The sequence below is a fragment of the Chaetodon trifascialis genome, chromosome 9 (assembly GCF_039877785.1).
Source record: "Chaetodon trifascialis isolate fChaTrf1 chromosome 9, fChaTrf1.hap1, whole genome shotgun sequence".
NCBI lineage: Eukaryota > Metazoa > Chordata > Actinopteri > Chaetodontiformes > Chaetodontidae > Chaetodon > Chaetodon trifascialis.
Window position 1 is genome coordinate 846,771 of NC_092064.1, and position 23,516 is coordinate 870,286.

Consider the following 23,516-nt stretch of genomic DNA (forward strand, 5'->3'; position numbering starts at 1 on the left):
TCAGATAGGGGGATAGTGCAGTGAGTAAAAACAGAGATAGTAAGAGTGGACTGGCAATATGGATATGTGATTTTGGATCACAAGATTGACATACACTCAGCTGTCAGTAATTCACATAGCTAAAACTATGTTAGTCTAATAGAGGAGCCATGCAATAAATCAGAGAAGGACATGGGTGCAGACAAGTTGGCAGGCATCAACCACAACAGTCGTCTATATACAGTGACAATATAACGACGTGCATAATGATTTTGAGTTGTTCTTTCATCTGTGGCTTTAGTGTGAAAGTAAAACAGAAAGCAATGTCATGTTGGTCATGTGGGAACACTTAAGCTTTGGTCACACAATATGGATCAAAACAAAGCTAAATGTAAATATTGTCAGAAAATAGCAAAGTGGTGCAGTGGTGCGGAGTGTGCAGTATGTGTGTGTGTTTGTGAGCTGTTAAGTGTTTGAGAGAAAGACACTGTGGCCATGTGGACAATCAGAGAGGAGTCAGTGAATGCTCAAAAATATGTTACAATTGGTCAGACCACAATGTATGTTTCCATAGCTATGCAGATGACACAGAACTATACATCTGCGCTTAACCAAATGATACTGCAGCTATAGACTCTATTATTGCCTTTTGTCAATAAATACATCAATGAGCAATAATGTCTGAAGTTAAATGAGAATAAAACTGAAAGCCTACTACTTGCCCCTAAAACAAAAAGAGAAGTGCTGGGTTAGGATCAAGCTACATTGCTAAATTCCTTGTTTACTATTTGTGATTGATTTGTTTTAAAGCACTTTGAGCAACATGTCTTGTGCGAAGAGTGCTATACAAATTGTTAGATTTATTATAATTATCAATTGAATATGCTGCATGATACTCAGTTGATGATTTATGTTCCTGTTACATCCTTGTCGAGGACGCATTAGCATTTAGCAAATGATATGTGGTCACATGCATCCCAGACAACTTCAACAAGTGGTTTGAGTGATCGGATCACAATACGTATTGGTGGTCATTTATACTCCACCACCTGTGATACAATCACCCAGGACGCATGTTAATGCCAGGTGTGAACAGTACCTGAGTGACAGTTGTGCTGGAGCCACCCAGCTGCATCCCATTCTGTCATTCATTTCCTTTTTCTGTCTGCTCTGCTAAGCCCCAGCTTTCCCTCTACGCAACAAAATCAGCCAAAAGCCCAGTCCCCACGCTTCCAGCCATCCCTCTTGACTTTTTCCCTGCAATATATTATCTTCTTTATTCTAACTCTAGTCTCCTCACCTCATATGTCTTGTACTTGGGTTTAAACAAAAGTTCAGTATTAACTTATTACATGCAAAATTATGGTGTAAGATCGCTGTCAAAAAGACGTGTCCATAATTTAAGTTCCGTATTTGTAAAGTTAACAATTTGTGTGTCATAAAAGTTGTTTTACACAAAATTACGCTGTCATATACGTGAATCTGTAAAATTGGGTTCGGGTTACGAGTGTTTTTATATGAGTATGAGTCTAAAAGCTGTGAGTGCAAAGTCTTCTGAATACAACTCATTTTTCTACAACTATGAAGTCTTCACTGTGAATACGAATTCGCAGTTTGCATCTGAAGTCTCTCCGGGGATGTTTGCGTCTGGGGCATGCGCATGCGCAGTTGGAGGAATCGCCGATCGATTACTTTCCCCTGCGACTTGACTGTGACCTCAGTGACGTCATTTCAGCACTTTTTGAGTCGTACCCGTAAACTTGAATTCGTATGATGTACTCTAAATCCTGACTGGAAATATTCAAATAAACTATTATTGTTTAGAAAGTCAATCAGGATCATGCGCGTCAGGTGTGCACCTGAGGAGGCGAGGCTGGCTGCGTGTAGAGCCACACCCAGCTAGACAGACAGGGGAAACAGACAGACAACAAATAATACTAGGGAAAAGGGACAAAGAAAAAACTAGAAACAGACATCAAAACGGGAATACAGCATTGTAGGACTTCAATACATATTTGTATTATATATATATATTGTAAGTGAGCAAGATTGTTAAAAAAAAAAAAAAAAACACAGCCACCATCAACCTAAAAGGGTGGGGCTTCGCTTGAAAATGGCCATAACTCGTCAATAGTTTGGCCAATCATCATAAATCTTGGTATATCTTCAGGCTGAGACTGGGAATAGGCTCACTGCCCAATTTGACTCCAACTCCAACCTATGGAGGAAGCCATAAATATCAACTTACAAACTTATACCTCAAAACCCAGAGGACAGAATTTCGCCAGTTTAGGTGTACATGCTCCGGGGGCCAGTATTAATCAAAATCAATTTCAGTTTTTGCCCAATGACCTGCTTGCTTCTGTTGAACTCAAAAGGCAAAAAAAAAAAAAAAACAATAAAATGAAATAAAAAAAGTTATGGGATGGGAGCCTATCTGGTGGATTACTCTGGGTGCAGCTTACTCCAATCAGACCTACAAGGAAATACTAAAATATGAAACAAAACAGCAGAATAGTTTTATGTGAATTTGCCTTAACAGTTCAGCAGCTGGAACACTTAGAGACAGAGAGGCATCTTGTCCAGCTTGTATTTGGCAGCAAGCCCAAGGAAGTGTTGTTACTGTCAGGAAGAGTGATGGCTGTCTCCAGCTCGTCATTCACCTTCTGGAAGATGCTCCGCCGAACTAGGTCCCATCATTACTGAGAGAGAAAAGAGAGATGATGAAGACTGAGTCAGAGATGTTCATATACACTGAAGAAGGACCAAATCCTGCATTCTTTACTCCCTGGGTCATCAGAGGTTCAACATTTGAGTTGTAGCTCTCTTAATATTAGGTAACACTTTAAAAAAAATAAAATACTGGTGTACATAACAGGATAAATCACGCCTGTAAATTCCATGTGCATCTAGGAATGTGAATCAAGAGCTGGAACTGTTGAGAACTGGTTCCAAATTTTTTGAATCATTGAATAGTGTGCTGTCATGCTTGTCAATTCCTTCTATGGATGCCGGGATATTTTTCTTATAGCTGTGCATTGCAAAAAATGACATCAAACTAATGTTTCCCACTTGATGCAACACAACTTTCTGTATATGGTTGATATATCACTTTATTGTTGATGTCTGCCATCTTGTCTGGAGCCAGACTCTTGATCCAATCCTGTTGTTGTGCTTGTCTAAACAAGCAAGTTTGTTTTAGAGACATGTTAGATTCAACTTTATGATTAACATCAGTTGGCATCATGTGACCATAGTGTGGTCATGCTGTATTCCGGGGGAATAGTTTAGTGTGGTTTTAAGAGACAACTGATATCCTGGTATTTCTGGTGTTGGGTCTTAGAAAAAAAAACAAAAAAAAAAAACATATTTGAACAGAGACAGTTTTCAACTTATATAGCCACCTCTTAAGTTCCACACATGTAGGTCATCTGATGACACATGAGCCACTTAGCAGATGAAAACCATGAAATGTGGTTAAATGTCTAAATTGGTAAATTGACCTTTGAAATTTGATTATTTTATTAAACATACTGTTCCCACAGGTGGGAACTTCCATGCTCAAATGGACTATCATGTTAGCATTCCTCATCCACTGTTGAATACATCCATCATTTAAATCTGGTAATTTGGTAGTTTTTCAGTGAATATCAATGAAATGAAAACAGTGAGCCTTATACTATATGTGCCTTAGACAACTATGCCAGCAGGACATCATATTTCATCAGAATTTCATCATATCATATGCTCACTCAATGTACAGAGTCTATATTCATGTGGTCTTATTATTTGATTTTTCCTCTAGGCCATGTTTGAGCTTGTTACCTCGGAAGCATCCTACTATAAAAGTTTGGAAATTTTAGAGACTCACTTCCTACGTAACCCTGTTTTAATCAACACTCTCAGCCAATCAGACATGCATTTTCTGTTCTCCAACATTGAGGAAGTCATGAAGGCCAGTGAAAGGTAGGACATGGTTTTCATTAACACAAATCAGGTTGTAATGGGAAGACCAATCAGACATCTCAACAGCAAAATTACAGAGAATACATTTTTGCTTCACATTCCTGGATAATGGTCTCTTAATATTTTCAGGTTCCTGATGGATCTTGAGCATCGAATTGAGAAGTCTATTGTAATTTCTGATGTGTGTGACATTGTTTGCTACCACGCTGTGGAACACTTCAATGTCTTCATCAAATACGTCATTAACCAGGTGTACCAGGAGAAGAACTACAGACGCATTTTGTGAGTCCCTATTTTCTAAATACATCTGTTAAAATGTGGATTATGCCTTATGCCAACCCACACTAGTAGTTAATTGTGGGGTGGCATGTGAGTCAAAACACCATTTTTTGTTGAAGCAAATTGTGTCACTTTATCAAAATATATTGTGATTTTATTTTTTATTTTTTTTTAGATTGGACAGTATTTTTTGTCATTTGAAAGCAGTAAACAACACAAGGCCTCTGTTTGGAACAATATTGTGGCCTGCTTGATAAAAACAACCTTAAAATGACAAAGAATAATAAGCCTCATCCCTCATACATAAACTACCTCATACATATGACTGTGAATGTTGTCAGTCTGGCTCTTTTCACGAGAGAACAGGTTTCTTTTTGATAATGACAAATGTGATGTGCTGGGTGTGGTTGACTTTGAATATAATTCATACTCTTCAACAACCACATAGCAGTGTGACATTCCCACATGCTTAAGATGGCAGGTATCTTCAATTGCATATAATAAATGGGACCTTGGCCAGCCACTGGAAAAACATCTAAGACCTGTTGGTTAATCCAAATGATATGAAATGGGTTCTGAAAATGACAAGGCCTGTGACCAGTTTATACCAGTTTATATTTGGTGAAGGACTTCGCTGTTGGATCACAGTTTGTACTTTTGAAGGATAAGGATGCTGCTGATTTATCACATTTTTCTTAGGTCAAAAAAGTTGCAACAAAAGACTAAAACCAACATTGAATTCATCCAAGTATTGCCACAGTCGCCACTATAGACCTGCATTGTTGTTAATTAACAATTACGGTTACTGGAAACTCAAAATCAGGAATTTGTTGCTGGTGCTGTGCAAATGTTTTTTGTTTGTTCACTTTTATCATCTTTAATTTCTGGTTCAGATGATGGCAGGGTTCAAATTGGCAGGGTTTCCTCATAGGAAAATAATGTTTCAAATAAGGCTCGGCATTACCTTTGATATGTGATTGACAGTCATTAGTCTAATTTGTGTTAAGAGAAGCCAACATGCATGTTACAGCTGTAACTTTGAACAGGATATATAAGCATCAACCTCTCCTTTTTCTCTCTGATGAAAGTATGGTACAGACACAGTAAAGTCTATTTTGTCATTTTTCAGGTTTTTAACAATCTTAACTCTGTCGGCACAAACGTTTCACTTGATTGAGTTGAATGTGGTGAAGATGCATGTGTCCCTCTTCATCATTTTTTATTTTTCATTTTTGGCATTTTTGGTTCAGGTTGTCAGAGGCCCATCAGGCTTAGATTTACAGTTTGAGGCTGGATTCCTAGGTTACCTTGACTGTGTGCCATATTAATGCATTGCTGCTATCTTGGCCAGTACTCCCTTGACAACGAGATTTTCTGACCTCAGTGGAACTTACCCGATTAAAAAAGGGTTAATGATAAAGTAAAAATAGCCATAGAAATACCTTCATGGGGCCAGATGTAAAAATTTTGCATATGCCAAAAAACAATGCATCCCACACATAAACTGGTATTTATATGGCCACTCTTAATGAATCATTGATCATCTTTCCGATAAATAATATTGGAAATATCACTGCCGATGATGGTTTACTGGCTCCTGTGAAGAATTAACAGTACAGGCTCTATAAATAGCCACAGCCATTATGTAGCAGTTTATGTGTGATGACAGTTGTTCTGATATTGTTGGATAACCTCTCTAATTTGACACAATTTCTGTGGAGTGGGCATAAGCATAGACATGCAAACAAGTTATTTAAGGCATATCTACGTTGATTTATGCGGGAATGGCGGAGGAGGCTCATGCAAGTTCAGACATTTCCACAATGACTGAGATTTCTGAATTGGAACCAAACGTTTGTTTCAGTTGTTCAGTTCAATTCAAAGAACTTCCCTAAAAAAATATGCTAAAAAATACCGTATATGCACCAGAGCACAACATATGCACAAACACACATATCTCAATCACACAGGATTAAGCAACCAGGGGTGAACTTAACTTTTTCAGTCAGGTGTGTAGGTAAGAGCCAGGAGATGGTCTTTGGTCCTGACCCCATACATAACATGGTCTTAGTAAGCACATGACAGATGAGATCTATGGTTTTTATTATGTTGAGATGTGAGAATCCCCTCTCACATGCTGCACTCCTCAAAGGCAGTGTAAGAGGCTATTTAAGCACCTTGATGTTGGAGTAACAATCTTGATTGCTTGTATTTACTATTTGGGCCAAGTCATTCACAGAGAACACTGCAAGTGTTTTCCTGCTTGCTTTTCACAGGGGAGTCTCTGTCAAGTTGCTAGTTGGTTTTTGTGATGTCCCTTGATCCATCAAAGAGCAGCTAACTGCAACTTTACTCTTAACTCCACACTGATAGTTTGTGCAATACTCTGCATTCATGTTCCCCCTTCAGGCCAATATGTGACTTTCACTTCAATAAAGCAAAATCCTCAGCATAGGAAGACATGGGACATGCGTGTTTACCCTTGAAATGAAATGAATGAAATGCTAGCAGAATGACGTGACACAGAGTTTGCTATTGTTCTTCATTCAACTTGTTTGGCCATTTAGCAAGTGGGTGGCTGGACTTTTCAGCTTGACTAGCTTGTTTGTTAGCAATAACTTGTGCTACTTGTGCTAGCGCTTCTCACTTTTTTTGTGTTTATTACATAATGGATGATTGAAATTCTTTCAGCCTGTGTAAAACGCATGTGTTTTGTCTACTAGATGTGAATGGAAGCAACATATCTTGCACCACATTGCAGTCATTGTTTGCTTATTGTCAGAGAAAAGTATTTTCCTCTGCTCAGGTTCAGTTTGATGTTAGTAGGTGGCAAAACACCAAAGTAGCTGCCTAGTGTCAGCATTCGACCTTGCAGCTCATTCAGTTTAGCATATTTTGAGCTGTAATGACATGACGGCCTTTTTCATCATTGCGAGCATGTTACTCATTTCTGATTTTTGTAAGACACGCTTACCTCCATACCAGTTATTTGCACCCCAAAAAATACCATTATAAATAGAAGTATTTAAAAAATAAAGTGAAGTGCATAACTAAAAGTGATATGTGCTGGGCACACCAGTCAGCAGTGGTATGATTCCCAGAGGGGAGGTCTCTCTCAAGTGAGAGAGAGTGAGAGAGTGAGAGAGTTCTGTGAATGTGCAGTCCTGCTGCTGGCAATACTCATAAGAGCACAAAATGTATATTAGTTCACTGCTGAAAATAGTCCCCAATAATTGCAGAATTTTGTCCCAATGTTTTCTAAAAACTAAGATAGTTTAGTCTTGAAAACAAAGTACTGAGAGACAGACTAATGCATTGTTTTGGTCTTTTCATAGGATTTGCTGCAACTAAGAAAATTATATACCAGCCTTATTGCTTAAAGGAAGTAAGCACTTAAAGTGTACTTAAGCTAATAAGTATTCCTAAAGTAATAAAATTAAATCACTGAATCCTCAACACAGCCAGTGTGATGTTTCTCCATGGATGACGTACTGCAGGTTATTCTAAATGTCCTTTTCTCTCTCTTTCTCTGTCTCTCATCACTGCATTGAAATGAAAAAAATGAATGTGTGTCTGTGTGTATGTTTGTGGGCAAACATGCATGCATGCATGTGTGTGTAATGGGGCTATATGATCAACTAAACATTGCGTTGCCTTAACATGACTGTGCAGAGAAGGAAACCAGCCATTTCGAGAGGCCATGGCTGTACTGGAGAACCATCCACGTGTCAGGGGCCTGTCCTTCACCTCATTCCTAATCCTTCCTTTCCAGAGAATCACTAGGCTCAAGCTGCTAGTACAAGTGAGTTTGCAAACACGAGTTAAAACTAAATAGATCCAAAAAGATACTGCACAGGCAAAGCTCACCTTGATATATTTTGTGTCAAAGTTGTAGTAATAAATAGGTGTTTTGTAGAGATTTTTGTTGTTTTTACTGGACTTTGTTTCTCTACACAGAATATCCTGAAAAAAGCAGAAGAAAACTCAGAGAGGGAAGCAAATGCTATAAAGGCACATCAGCAACTGGAGCAGGTACGCATCTGTCAAGAGAGTGGCCCCAAGTTGGGCTCAGAAAGGCAATGAGGCAGTTGTAAGGATGATATATCATGATCTTGGCACATTTACAGTATGTACTCACTGCGTTAGCTAATCAGATATATGTGTCACTACACGTTCCTAGTATATTACATTGCTTTCTACATCACGAGTTCAGGTAGATTTTCTTTTTAAAATCAATTTTAGTGTTTAATGAAATGATATTTTTTTTACATTCCATAAAAATAAGAATCAAACTCTATAAATATATAGAAGAAAAAACAATATTATATGATGTTTCAAGGTCATGGATTGATGGTGTATATTTGTGTCTTCCTCAGATTGTGAAAGAGTGTAATGAGGGGGTACGAAAAATGAGTCGCACTGAGGAGCTCATCAGCATTGAGAAAACACTTGAGTTTAAATCCAAGGTAAATTCTTATTGTCTTGCATTTCCTCTTCTAATGAAGTCACACAGTTTTGTTTTCATGATGACACATGCATGGTTTGTGCCCATGCTATCTTGATGTGGCACCAATGTTTTTGTTTTGCTCATCCATTTGACGATGACGCTACTCGCTGCTGTGCTTGTTGCGTTTGGGGACCACTCGGAAGAATGTGTTATTATTATTTAATGTTATTTTCTTCTTTCTATTGCTAAAACAACAAATTGCTTTTTTGTATTCATGAATTGTTTTGTGGGTCAGATCAGTCGGTCTCATGGGCCATATATAAATCCTCTTAATCCAGGAGATTAAGGGGATGAAGCGGATTTGTTCGGACTATGGCTTTCTCAATTGAGAGACCACTTTCTTCATATCTGGGGTTCAAGACTGGATACGTCATAAGTAAAGAAGGCTGTCCCGTTCCAAAGGTCTGAAAAATGTAGCTCAAAAATGTGCCTTTTTTTGGACAAAGGGTTTACAGGGTGGTACAGTCATTTGTATCCCACAATCTATTACCAGCCATGGATATTTCCATGGATAGGAAGTATTGCACAATTGCATCATATTTCTCATCAATTTAATAATATACTTCCTGGTATTTTCAATCAAATCGTCTTTAGTCAGTGGTAAATATGTCACATCAATAAGATCAATTAAAGATGCATCCTATCAGAGGATGGACTAACAAATGGAAAAACTCACAAGTTTACATATGCAATAGAGGAAGCAAGTAAACACAAAGTGGATTTGCACAGCATGAAAGAAATTGTTAAACAGAACGGTGCAGGGAATCAGTGCCAAAGATGGCAATCTTGGCAAGTCCAGACAGAAACAAAGAAATTGGTGGTGGTTACTGGTTTGTTGTGTTGTGTTGTGTTGTGTTGTGTTGTGTTGTGTTGTGTTGTGTTGTGTGTGTTTTTGCAAAATGTCGCAGCTGGAAATACCGAAAAAAAAACCTCAGATTCATGAAGATTTAAGGTAGAAATTGATTGGTCAAAACTTGCAAATATATCATTAATATACAAGTCACCCAGACTTCGCAGTCCCATGTTTTTCTAAGGCAGAGAATCGTGGGTCGATCTTTGTTGGAGTGAACAAGTGACTATTGCAAATTGGGGTTGCTAGAGGGAGAGTGAGCCATACGAAGTGGCGTCTTAATTGTGTCCAAATTTTTAGTGTTCCAATAACAACCGGTTTGGAGGTAAAACTTGACGGGGAGAGATGCAAGGTACTGCATATTAGAGCCAGTAGTGACGAGGAGCAAGAGGTCAATTCCCTCTGGCACCAACTGGTTTGAGGGGATGTGCACCAGAGTATTATTTTATGCATGTTGGCTGCTCAGTGGTAGCCAATTAGATTAGGTAAACCTAGTCCCCCAGGAAAAGTGGGAACGGAGCAGAGCACTGATTATTTGTGCAGACTGAGGAGCAGGGAGAGGTGTAGTGTAATCTGACCCATAAAAGGCTTGAAGGCTTGAAGGCTTTCTCGGCGTTAAGAGATATTATGGCTGGTGGTTCACCAAGTAAGGAGTGGTGCCAAGCGTGAAGAAACCACAACTCAATATGGAAGATTTTTCAAGGTAAAAGGACACGCAGAAATTAACTTTCTTTAATTAGTGGTTACCACAGTTTAAATATTCCTTTATTCGTCCCTCGAGGAGAAATTCCGAATTTCACAGCAGCATCAATAACCATCCATCCATCCATTATCTATACCGCCTATCCCTTTCGGGGTTGCGGGGGGCTGGAGCCTATCCCAGCTACAATGGGCGAGAGGCGGGGTACACCCTGAACCGGTCGCCAGCCGATTGCAGGGCTGCAAAGACATGCAAAGACAGACAAACATTCACACTCACACTCACCTACGGACAATTTAGAGTCATCAATTAAGCTAATGAGCATGTTTTTGGTCTGTGGGAGGAAGCCAGAGTACCCGGAGAGAACCCACACATGCACGGGAAGAACATGCAAACTTCACACAGAAAGGCCCCGCCTGACCCGGGGATCGAACCGGCAACCTTCTTGCTGTGAGGCACCCACACTACCTGCTGCGCCACCGTGCAGCCCAGCATCAATAACAGAATAGAATATTAAAAGACAAAGTGCATGCAGTTAATACAAAGTATATACAAAAGGGTGCACCGGGAATAGTATTTACAAACCTAAAATATTGCACAGTTTACAGAAAAAAAAATATTGCACAGATTACAGGCTTTTATGTACTGAAATATTGCACAGGTTATTGCCCAGGTTATTGCACAGATTGTTTTCCAAAAAAATTGTTCAGTTCAGTTATTGCACAGAATGTTATGCAGATTATTGGACCGCCTACTTGGAGCAGTTTCTATTGTAAAGTCTGATGGCTGCAGGAAGGAAAGACCTGCGATACTGCTCCTTCACACACTTTGGATGTAGCATCCTGTCTCTGATGGAACTCCTCAGTGCAGTGAGTGTGTGTTGGAGGGGGTGGGAGTCATTGTCTGTCATGGAGGACAGCTTGGCTGTCATCCTCCTTTCCCCCACCTCCTCCACCTGTTCCAGAGGGCATCCCAGGACAGAGCTGGCCTTTCTGATGAGTTTGTCCAGCCTCTTCCTGTCAGCTGCTGTGATGCTGCTCCCCCAGCAGACTACACCATAGAACAAGGCAGAGGCCACAACAGAGTCATAGAAGGACTTCAGGAGTGCCCCCTGCACCCCAAAAGACCTCAGCCTCCTGAGCAGATAGAGTCTGCTCTGTCCTTTTTTATAAAGTGCAGTGGTGTTATGAGTCCAGTCCAGTTTGTTGTTCAGATGAACACCCAGGTACTTATAAGATGTGACCATCTCAATGTCCCTTCCCTGGATGTTCACTGGTGATGGGGGAGAGTGCGGGCGGCGGCGGCGGAAGTCCACAACCAACTCCTTGGTTTTATCCGCATTGATCAGCAGGTGGTTCTGCTGACACCAGTCCACAAAATCCTGACTAAGTCCTCTGTGTGACCTATCGTCCCCATCTGTGTTGAGGCCGACAATGGCAGAGTCATCAGAGAACTTCTGCAGCTGGCAGGTGGGTGACAGGTGGGAAAAGTCCGCTGTATAAAGGGTGAAGAAGAACGGTGCCAGCACCGTTCCCTGGGGGGGCCCCACACTGCAGAGGACAGTCCCTTACCCACAGTCCTGTGTCCTCACATACTGAGGGCGGTTGGAGAGGTAATCCACTATCCAGCATGTGAGGTGTTGGTCTACTCCTGAAAGCTCCAGCTTGTTCCTCAGGATGGCTGGCCTGATGGTGTTGAAAGCACTGCTGAGGTCCAGGAAAAGGACCTGAACAGAGCTCCCCGGCAGCTCCAGGTGAGACAGGGCTCGATGAAGGAGGAAGATGAGGGCATCGTCCACTTCGATGCCAGGCTGGTACGCGAACTGCGTACGCTCCAAGGCCTTCATGAGGTGTGATGTTAGTGCCACCGGCCTGTAGCAGCTAGGGTCCTTAGGATGTGGGGTCTTTGGCACAGGTACCACGCAGGACGTCTTCCAGAGTTGTGGCACCCTTCCCAGCCTCAGACTCAGGTTGAACAAATGTCCAATGATCCCGCTCAGCTGATCAGAGCAGGATCTGAGGAGTCTGGGACTGAGGCCATCCGGTCCTGCAGCCTTCCTGGTCTTTAACCTCCTCAGCTGATTTCTCACCTGGAGAGGTGTGAGAGACAAGTTGGAGCAGGGGGGCTGAGTGTCTTGTGAAGTGGCTGGGGGGCTGGGAGGAACAGTGGGGGGTGGCGTTGGAGGTGGTGAGCTGAATACTGCGGGGGGGGGGGTTCTTGGGCAGAGTGCTGGCAGAACAAAGGAGGGCTGCTGCAGGGCTGGTACAGCTGGGGGAGGGGCAGATGCTTCCTCAAACCTGCAGAAGTAGCTGTTCAGCTCATCTGCCCACTTTGAATCCCCGGCTGCCTGGGAGTTTGGCTTCTGGTGGCCTGAAATGGTTTTCAGGCCTCTCCAGACTCCTCTGGTGTTGTTCTCCTGCAGCTGTTCCTCCATTCTCCTCCTGTATTTGTCCTTCCCCTCCCTGATTTTCCTTCTGAGCTCCCTCTGAACAGTTTTCAGCTCCTCTTTGCTTCCTGACTTGAAGGCCCTCTTCTTGTCCTTTAGAAGAGCCGTAATGTCAGGATTAATCCAGGGTTTGTTGTTGGAGTGACACCGTACAGTCCTGGTGGGTACAGTGTTCTCCACACAAAAGTTTATGTAGTCCGTGATGCTGTCTGTCAAACCGTCGATGTCCTCCTCATGAGAGTCGTTGAATATATCCCACACGGTTGTCTCGAAGCAGTCCTTTAGAGCCTCTTCAGCCTCGTCAGACCACCTCTTCACTGTGCGGGACACAGCTGGTTGCCTGTTGACAAGGGGCTTGTAGACAGGCAGGAGATGAACCAGGTTGTGATCAGCTCTTCCCAGAGGAGGGAGGGGTGATGATTGGTATGCCTCCTTGGTGTTGGCATAGAATAAGTCCAGTGTTTTATTGTCTCTGGTGGCACATGTGACATACTGGATGAATTTGGGCAGAGTGGAGGACAGAGAGGCATGATTAAAATCCCCAGAGATCAGTAAGAGGGCCTGTGGTTTCTGGGTCTGCAGCCTGCTGATCACGGTGTTGATGACGTCACAGGCTGCGACGGCGTTAGCAGAGGGGGGAATATACACAGCCACCACTATGGCGTGTGAGAACTCCCGTGGCAGATAATATGGCCTCAGACTAACAGCCAACAGTTCAATGTCCGGGCAGCAGTGCTGCTCCTTGATAGTGATGTGCCTGGAGTTACACCATCTATCGTTCACAAACACTGCCAGCCCTCCTCCTTTCCTCTTACCGCTCTTCTCTGTCTGGTCCGCTCAAACGAGTGAAAATTCATCCAGCGCCACCGTCGCGTTCGTGTGCTGCATTCCCAGCCAAGTCTCCGTGAAAAGTAGCAAACTGCACCGCCGGTAGTCCTGCTCATGTCGCGTCAGCGCTGCCAGCTCGTCCATCTTGTTGGGGAGAGATCTTACGTTCCCCATGATGACGGACGGGAGAGTCGGTCTGTAAGCTCTCCTCCTGTCGCGACGTTTAATCCCTGCGCGGCACCCCCGCATCCTCCTCCTTAACTCTTGGGGGACATCAGGTCGCTCCTCCGGCCGCACAGCTGTGTTACGCAGGGCCAGCAGCTGATCCCTACTGTAAACAATGGGAGCCATTGTCTCTCACGGACCCACAGACGCAGAGAAAGTGTACGGGTTGTAAAAAGTGATTACGAAGTAGCGCCAGAGTCACCGTGTTTAATGTCTCTGATGCGCCAGATTTTAACAAACTCGTAGATTAAAAAGAATAAAAGAAGACGCACAAGAAAGCAGAAAAAGATAAGAAAAAACTCTTAAAGTCTAGCGAGCTGCTGTAAAGGGCTGCCGCTCGTACGGCGCCGGAAGTAACCAAACTACTTAACTACAAACAAGCCAGAGACTGAAATGTGAATTGTGCTGATGTGCTTGAGGGAAAAAAAAAACTTTTATGTGGGGCATCCTGGCAGCCTAATGGTTAAGCCACATATTTACAACATACATGCCACATATTGACAACATACTCACTTCAATGCCAGCCAGGAGTCAGTGCTACATGTCATACCCATGCAAATCACAAGTCAAAATCCCTTTAGTGTTATTATTTTGAGTGCACATTAGTAAGATAAAGCTGAACAGAAAAACAAGAATACAGCTAAAATGAAGAGTTAAAAAAAAGAGAGAGAAAAAAAAACTTGTTCACAGACTGATACAGGGTAATTTAGATTTAAGACAAGGGAATGTGATGAGATTTGCACAAGCTATTGCATGCTGTGACCAATAGATGGCTGCAGTGCTGTTTGGCAAAGGTAATGATGACCCACACAGAGGGTGCTTTTCATTACGTTGAATTGTGCCTCCTCGTCTCCTCTCTCCTTCGTCGACCCGGAAGTCGTTTCCCCTCCGCCATGATGAAGGATCTTCCAATTGCTTAAATGCACCTGAAGGAGACGAGGAGCGAGGAGAGAGGATGCTTCTGAAGGAGATCAGAGTGAGGATACACCGGTGTAGCCTACGCGGAAGTCTTTTATTATTTAAGGGGCGTGTCGTATGTGGCACACGTTTGAATCATGGCGGGAGCAGGTCTTCACAAATGTAATCTTGATTCTTGTTTCAACTGTGTCCTTTTAACAATTGTATCTGTCACCAAGAAATTAATATTAGAAATTAAAAATTCTTGGTATATTACGGGTTTTTAAAGCAAGGCTACAAGGCTGTTGGTTTAATCTACCACACACAAGTCCTCTGTTATGCCTCTAACGGCATATAATTGAAACCTCATCAATAGCAATCAGGAGTAGAACAGTCTGACTGCAGATCTGACCATAATATCACATTTTACAGCTTTTACAGCTGTGCAAACGTCATCAGTAATTGACATCGCTTCGGACTGACGCTGTGGAGCGAGGATTTTTCATTTCGGAGTTTCGTTTCCTCCGTCCTCACGTCCCTTCCTCGCATCCCTCTTTCATGTCCTCGCTGGGCGGAGCTAAGACGCGAGGAGAGGAAGCGAGTGGAGGAGACGAGGAGACCAATTTATGGAATGAAAAGCACCCAGAGTATACACCTGTCAGACATGAAGATGTGGTGCCTGCCATATTGGCCATGTTATAATGTAGTAATGTCAGCAAACTGTGTTGTCAGTAATAAGGAAAGAAAGTCTTCCTGCAAATTGAATGATATCTAAAGATATTACAAAAAAAAATCGAAATTAGTTAGTGGTTTGTCACAGAGGAAGAGAAGTAGAAATTAATTTGCTGTATGCAAAAGAGCAGTGTGTTATTGCTGTGTTTCTAATAGAAGCCATTTCTCACTAGAATTCCCTGTCATTACGGTCAGAGTGGTCAGCTCGGTACCAGCTCTATTTATTATTAATTATTAAGATAAGATATTAAGATAAGATATTCAGTCCCACAGTGGGGAAATTTCCAGAATTACAGCAGCAAAGTGGATAGCAAAAAATAGAGGGCATCAGTAACAAGGACATTAAATATCAAACAAGCAATATAAACAATATAAACAAGGAGTATTGAAAACTATGAACAATAGGTACTGATATTGCACAATGGTTGATAGTACTCCTGACTGGAGTACTGACATTGCACATAGAAGTAATAATACACCTCACTGAAAGATTGATATTGCACCTTAAGTTGAAGTTCACCTGAGCTAAATATTTTCCAGTATTACTTTTTTATTTTATTATTTTCCAAAAAAAATGAAGTTTTTTTCCTGACATGTCCAGAGAGAAGTTGCATTTGCTGCCCCTAGCTGTTGTATGTCAATAGGAAATGGCTGAGGAATGCCACACACCAAGCGTTTCCTTTGTGATCCCAAATCCCTTCTGGTCCTGACTGTGTTTTTAACCTTGGAATGTTTTCTGGGCTCAAATAATGCACATGTGGTAGGCAGAATGAATGGAGCTAAATTTCTTATACAAAAATTCTTAAACTGAAAAGTGCACTCTTAAGGAACACTACTGGAGGAGTCGAGGCTGAGCGAGATACTGGTTGTGGCTGGAAGGCACTGAAAAAAGAGAAAACATTTAGTGGAAGTCCAAAAAATCAAACGAATCCAAGAAAAGCTATGTTAGGAATCACAAAAGGAATTCTGAAGAAGTTGTCAACAATACTCACACTAAGAAAAGCTATTACACATGGTAGGGATCAGGATTGTCTAGCAATCCAGGCTAAATACTGTTCATCTAATGAGTCTGATGCACAACAGGTGCGGTGCAGGTGATCAGGCCGGTGAGAGCAGGGAGTGGAGAAAACCACACCTAGCTTCAGACAGACAGGGGAATAGACAGACAGACAAATAACACAAAGAAGAAGGAGAAAAAACAAAACGAGGGACAGACACAAGGGCACATCCTAACAGACTGTACAGTACAGTAACCTAATATTTTTCCTGAATAGAGTGCTACTAGTGCTTACCTGTCTAATTGTGGCCATCATGAAGATTACTTTTGCTAAAATGCAATTGAGGCTAATGTTTTTCAGTTTTAAAAGACTTTCAGAATTTACAGAATTACTGAATAATGAAATTATAAAAACAGTACACACTGCATAAATCAACTGTCTTCAACCAAGGAACTATAAAATACAGTTTGTTTTATTTGGAAAACATGACAGTAATCTTTACTTTATACCCCCATCTTTTTGATCTCTGTTAACCCATGTAGTCTGTGCCCATCATTTCCCACTCACGCTGGTTGCTAAAGAAGGGTGAAGTACAACTAATGGCTGGACCCAAGAGTACAAGGACCATGAGGAGTCGCAAGCTCTACCAACCAGTCTACTTGTTCCTTTTTAACAATCTGCTGCTGGTGACCAAGCGCAGCTCTAGGTAAGTTTTTTTCATGTATTCTCTCTGTGAATTTCTTGTATTTTAAGAAATGACTTGTTTTGGCAGTCTCTTTATACTCAGGTGCCAGTTAATTAGGTACACCAAGCTAAATCTATGTTTTTGGAACATTCAACTTCATGATCATTTTGGAGGATACAGTTTGTGGTGCTGTTGAACTGTATTGTGTTATACAGAGAAGTGTTTCTCTTATTTAGCCTACTCTTACTGACATAAAAATGGTGGACTGAGTGTATGTTTACCTTAAAAAATAAATCAGTTGATTACTGCACTGAAAGTGGGCAATATTAACTCAGTCAACTTGTTATCAGTGGGGACAAGTTCCAGGTTCTTGATTCATGCACACGGGCCATGTTGAGGACTGAAGATCTTGAAGACCAAGGCCAGTTGCTGGCCAGTGTCTTTAATCTGAAATTGCTGGAGAACCAAGAGGAGCGTCCAGTTAGTTACATGCTCAAGACCTCCAGTATGTGAGTATCCCAATTAAAATATGTTTAGGATTCCATTGCACAATTGTGAATGAGATGTGGGTAAAAGAAGTGACAGAAAATGAGGAGGCCGAATGACAAGATGGTCAGTCCACCTCAGTCACTGAATAGGTTTATTTGTGAAAACAAATAAATCCACAAGTATTTTGTGTTTACACATATGTGCATACTGCAAACTAGTAACTACTATTGAATTAATCTGCTGATTGTGAGCACCTCAGGAAGCACTTTTAGAATAAGCAAGCTGTTCAAGCGATGTATTTGTTTATGCAAATTATTTAGTAACAGTATGGTGGTGCGGATGTGTTAACATTTGGTTTGTGGGTCAGAAGCTCTGTCAAAAAGTGACATTTCCATCCGGTTCCAATTCTTGACTGTTTTTGTTTACATGTTTTAACATCGTAACATATTTTATCAGATGAGTGGATTTCAAGTTTGAAGTCTCGTGGACAGGCCTGCAGTGAATGGATGTTGCTGCTGACATAACCCAGCTATTTTTTTTTTTTTTAAGCATGGGAGCTAACTAATGTCAGCCACCACCAACATCACCAAACAGGAGGGAACCAGAATGTGCTTACTGGAGGTTGATCAATTGCAGTAGGCCCACTCTTTGGGCCTGAGTCTCATCCTACTCCCAGTAGGACCTCCTATGTGTAACATTCCAATTCTAATTTCCACTGGGTTCACATTGTTACTTCAATTTTCCTTTATTTAACCAAGTAAGAGCAGTTAAAGCTGCACTATTTTCAGTTACTACTACTTCTACTCCATGAACATTTTGTCCTGTCTACTGATTTATTACAATTATTATTATTATTACATTATTAACATGGGGCTGTTTTTATGTCTAATAGTACTTAAAAATATAAAAATAGTACTTATCAGTTATTTTTGCAGAATCTTTATGTGACAGCAGAGAAGATAAATATAAGCATAAGAGGCATAGCTGTTTCCACCTTTAATCATATATAAATACAATTATTTGTTCTTTTGGCCCAATGTACTTAGGTTTTTGTGACAGGCAGAACAGACACGGGCAAATCAATGACCAGTTTTGCATGGAAAAGTGTAAAAATATCAAAATGTAAAAAGTGGCAAAAAGAAACACGATTTAAATTTATTTTAGATAAATCCTAATGACAGCAGACACAAGAAGCACAAAACACATATCTTAAGAGTTGCACGTACACCACAATAAACTCATATAAATAGATACATACACAACCCTATTCTTAGATCATTATTATTATTAATGAATACAATATCTGATTAATTTAAGACAGCAGATAAACAATTAAAAAATGATGTAGAGATGTGGTTTTGTGTTCATTAGAGCTGAATTTGCACATGATCTTGCAGATACAGTGATGACTTCACAGATATGTGAAGTCATTCAATAGTCCTTTATTAATCCCACGAGGGGAAATTCCAATTTACAGCAGCATCAATAGAGCAGGTAAAATAGTCAAACAAGTGCATGCAGATTAAAAACAACAATTATATACAGAAGAGTGACATGAGAAGAAACATCGTCCTAAAACAATTGTAAATACTATTTACAGACTGTTATGTACAGTAACAGATTGTATTGCACAGGTTATTGCACAGATTATTGCACTGATTACTTGGAGCAGTTTTTGTTGTATAGTCTGACAGCTGCAGGAAGGAATGACCTAAGATACCGCTCCTTCACACACTTTGGATGTAGCATCCTGTCACTGATGGAGCTCCTCAGTGCAGTGAGTGTGTGTTGGAGGGGGTGGGAGTCATTGACTGTCGTGGAGGACAGCTTGGCTGTCATCCTCCTCTCCCCTAATACTGTTTTTATAAGACATGTACATTTCAGGATTGTTCAGTTTCATAGTCACTTGCAAATTAGTGGAGAATAAGGACAACGCTGATGTCATTCACTGTTTTTGTTATTGTCAGCAAACCTCATAAAAATACCAAGCCTGACAATTTTAGTCAGTCTCAATACTGTCTGACTTCCAAGCTCTTTTGTTCCTACTGAAGACATAAATCTTTAAACACGACTTACTGATGTGTTCTTAAAGGTACAGCAAACTTGATTTACAAATGCAATTGTTCAACATCAATATGTGGGTAATTGTGATGTTCTGCACGGCACATTTGAAATTACAGAAAACCTCATACAGCTAAAAAAAAACTTAATGCTCTAATTACTCAATCCAGCATGTTGGATTGAATCAAAATTAACTACACAACAAAAAAACTACTGAGTGTTCAATGAATGACCGTCATTTACTACAATGTTGTGGCTCACTTTAGTAGTTTTTTCGACAACAATGGAGCTTTGTGGAACAGAATAAGTTAGTTTAGTTTAACTGGTTACTAATCAATGGCATCTTGTGGACAGGAGTGATAAGCTTCGATGGATGTGTGCTCTCACTCCTAACCGACGCACGCGCTTTATGTCCACTAGTGCCCACCAACCTGGTGAGACAGAATATCACACCAGCACTGAGTACAGTCCTCAAGCTGCAGACATGGAGATATGAATTTAAACTATCTGCATATATATATATATATCAGACTCTCCACAGGTGCAGTGTATTCAGTCATACTCCTCTCAGGAGCCAGACGAACTTTCTATTGAGATGGCTGATGTTTTGAACCTCCTAGAGAGAACAGACGATGGTGGGTAGAGGTGCAAATCTGCTTTTATATCCATTTTGAAAAATTATTATTATTATTATTATTATTATTTTTAAATACATTTTTAGAGTTTAAATATTTTGGTTGTGTGATGTTTTTTTTTTGTTGTTGTTGTTTTTTGAAATTTTGTCTTACCATCTTCATATTTCCGGTCATTCTGTGTCCTCTGTCTTCTAGGCTGGATGATGGGTGAAAGGCTCCATGATGGTGAAAGGGGCTGGTTTCCTAGTCGAGTAGTAGAGGAGATCCAGAGCAAGGAGGTCCGAGCTCAGAACCTGAGAGAGGCTTTCAGGATTCAGCAGGCCCAGGAAAGTGGAGGAGGCCCACAAACTGGGTCCAGGACCGGTTTAAGGGTGGGGAGACGCACCCCAAAAGCCTCCAACTTCTCCAATCCTTAGATTGATCAAATGGGGAATGAAGATGAATGGGGAATGGTGATGAAGTAAAACAGTGAATCATTAACAGTGATATATCATCATTCAGAGCCATATGCACTAAGAGAGAAATAATCAGGATACATGTGACTTAAATAGTATATACATATTATGACATCTTGTCACTTTGATTTTAGCAGTTTGTGTGGTTTTAGATATCACTAGTGGGGTCTCAGTGATCTGAGACACACTATTAAAGCAAGTTAATAACCTTGTGCAAGTGATTCTGCATGTCTAATATACATGTGTGTTTTGTAGGCCCACACTGTGGTGTGTAATGCATGGAACAAAACTCTGTGTTTGGTTAAGAGCTGTGTACAGAAATGGCAAGAACCCTGAAAGTTCTTGTAAAGGTACTGTTAACATCCCTCAGCTGCATGGGCAAGTTTAAATGTCTTTTAATGTGTTCATGTCATTGTACTTTCAGTGCTGCATTACACCCTACAACTACAACACAAACAGTCAAGCATCTAATAACATAAATACATAAAATCTAATTGCATCAAACTACTGACTATACTGATTATTTCAAAATGTCTATGAATATTCAAATAATGAAGTCAGTTAAAGTGATTATCCACCCAAAATGTACCTTCTATGACACTCACTCACACACACATACACACAGTAAATAGATAGCTAAGATGTCCTCCTAGTGACAATGAAAAATTGCATATTTCACATTTTAAAATACACATACTATACAAGCAATGAAACATAACTGTTAAATGATGAAATGAGTACTGCACATTGGATAATCACTGCATAACAAATGTTAGTAACTAATATTGCATTTACTTTACATTAAAAATAAAAATATTGAAGATTTCGAGAATAAATAATCATATTGGCTGTAATTTTATGAGACTATGCAATACATAGACATTTTTAAATAATCATTAGTGATACTTTCCTAAAGTAAATCAAAAAACATTATCCCAAAAATTATTTATTTGAATAACTTACAGGGATAATTTGTTCATATATATATATATATATATATATATATATATATGAGATTACAGTTGACACCACCACCACTGCTCTGCTGTCCATCATCATGCTCAGTATATCTGAAACTTGTGGGTCAAATGCACAAATGCAGGTGGTCCCTGACCCCTTACTTAACACCTAGACCACCCTGAAAACCTCAAAATACATTTTCAGGAAAATTCTCAAAAAATAAGATCATTATTTTCTATTTATTTATAAAGTAAAGTTTCAGGACCACAACTGTGCTATTTATAAGCTACATTTCACCTTTGTAGTTCTGGCTCCTATGCTGCATATTAGAAAAGCCTCATTTAAGTGAGCAAAATAGAAATTCCATTATCACCCAAAGGAAAAATATAAAGTCATCCTAAAATACTTATGTGACTAGACAAACAAATGAATACACAAATATAAAGAGACACTGGGCTGAGACTACATTCACTTTTAGTCAGTAGAAAATTTCAGATAAAGTCCATTCTTAAACTTCTTCAAATGTTTAGCATTTCTTATTTTTTGTGGTTAATGATTATTCTCTTCTGTTTTGGAAATACCTCTCATTTGTCATGCACTCATTGTATTTATAGTAGTTAATAGTCAAAACTCACTTTAAACATGTCAATTTAAGGAGTACACACACACACACACACACACACACACACACACACACACAAATCCTGGAAGCAATTTAATGTCAATTAGCTGGAGTATGTTGTAACGTATCAACACTTTGAACAACTATGGATAAGCGTGTGTTTTTAAATATAATGTACAGTAATGCAAACATTTGATGTTTAAAGTAAAGATGGCTAAATAATTGTTATTTCAATTTGTAACAAGTAAATTATTGTTCATAAAAAACATTAATCAGAGATGTGTCTGACCTGCTGATTTAATTATTAATTATTTTCTATCCCAGAATCGGGTGTGATTTTGACCCATTCTTCCACACAAACTCTCTTCAAATCTCGAAGGTTCCAAGGGCCTCTTCTATGACCTCTCATCTTCATAGATTTTCAATTGGATTTAAGTGATTGACTGGGACACTCTAGCAGCTTTATTTTCTTTCTCTGAAACCAATTGAGAGTTTCCTTGGCTCTGTGTTTGGGATAATTGTCTTGCGGAAATGCCTACCCTTGCTTCAGCTTCAGCATCCTGGTGAATGGCAGCAGATTATTATCAAGAATGTCTCTGTACATTTCTCCATTCATACTTCCTTCAATTATATGCAGTCTGCCAGTACCATGTGCTGAAAAACAACCCCACACCATGATGTTCCCACCTCCAAACATTACTGTTGCTATGGTGTTTCTGGAATGATGTACAGTGCCATTTCTCCTCCGCACATGGTGTGTGCTGTGACATCCAAAAAGTTCAATTTTGGTCTCATCTGACCAGACTGTATTCTCTCAGTATTTGACCAGCTTGTCTAAATGTTGTGCAGCAAACTTTAAATGAGCGTCAGACTTTAAACTGCGTCTTTATTTATGCCAATTTGGGAAATCATTTTGCTGCAGTAGCAATTAAACATACAGACAAACAGAATGTATACAACATTTTTTTAACCAAAGTAAGTAAGTAACCAAGTAACCAAAAAGCAACAAAAAATATAAACAGGAATAACAGCAGTTTGTTAAAAATAAAAATATAACTAAGTATAACTAAATATATAGTTATATAAAATGTATTACAATGTATAACACATATTATATAATATTAGAATAATGTAAGCATGAGTATTTACAGCAAAAAAAAACTTGATAAATAAATGTAAACAGTAGACCATATGTGCAATAT

The 23,516-nt window shown here is 40.0% G+C and overlaps 1 protein-coding gene across 2 annotated transcripts in view; it reads left to right on the forward strand.

The window, feature by feature from the left end:
* Nucleotides 1–21,615, forward strand: part of ngef (neuronal guanine nucleotide exchange factor) — a 35,300-nt gene extending 13,685 nt beyond the window's left edge. For both annotated transcript variants that reach the window (XM_070970169.1, XM_070970170.1), the window contains exons 6-15: nucleotides 3,785–3,945; nucleotides 4,075–4,227; nucleotides 7,897–8,026; nucleotides 8,182–8,256; nucleotides 8,601–8,690; nucleotides 16,950–17,113; nucleotides 17,443–17,601; nucleotides 19,997–20,076; nucleotides 20,173–20,277; nucleotides 20,473–21,615. In XM_070970169.1, the coding sequence (XP_070826270.1) occupies nucleotides 3,785–3,945; nucleotides 4,075–4,227; nucleotides 7,897–8,026; nucleotides 8,182–8,256; nucleotides 8,601–8,690; nucleotides 16,950–17,113; nucleotides 17,443–17,601; nucleotides 19,997–20,076; nucleotides 20,173–20,277; nucleotides 20,473–20,693 (1,338 nt within the window). In that variant the 3' untranslated portion in view covers nucleotides 20,694–21,615. The remainder of the gene's footprint in view (nucleotides 1–3,784; nucleotides 3,946–4,074; nucleotides 4,228–7,896; nucleotides 8,027–8,181; nucleotides 8,257–8,600; nucleotides 8,691–16,949; nucleotides 17,114–17,442; nucleotides 17,602–19,996; nucleotides 20,077–20,172; nucleotides 20,278–20,472) is intronic.
* The last annotated feature ends 1,901 nt before the right edge of the window (nucleotides 21,616–23,516 follow it).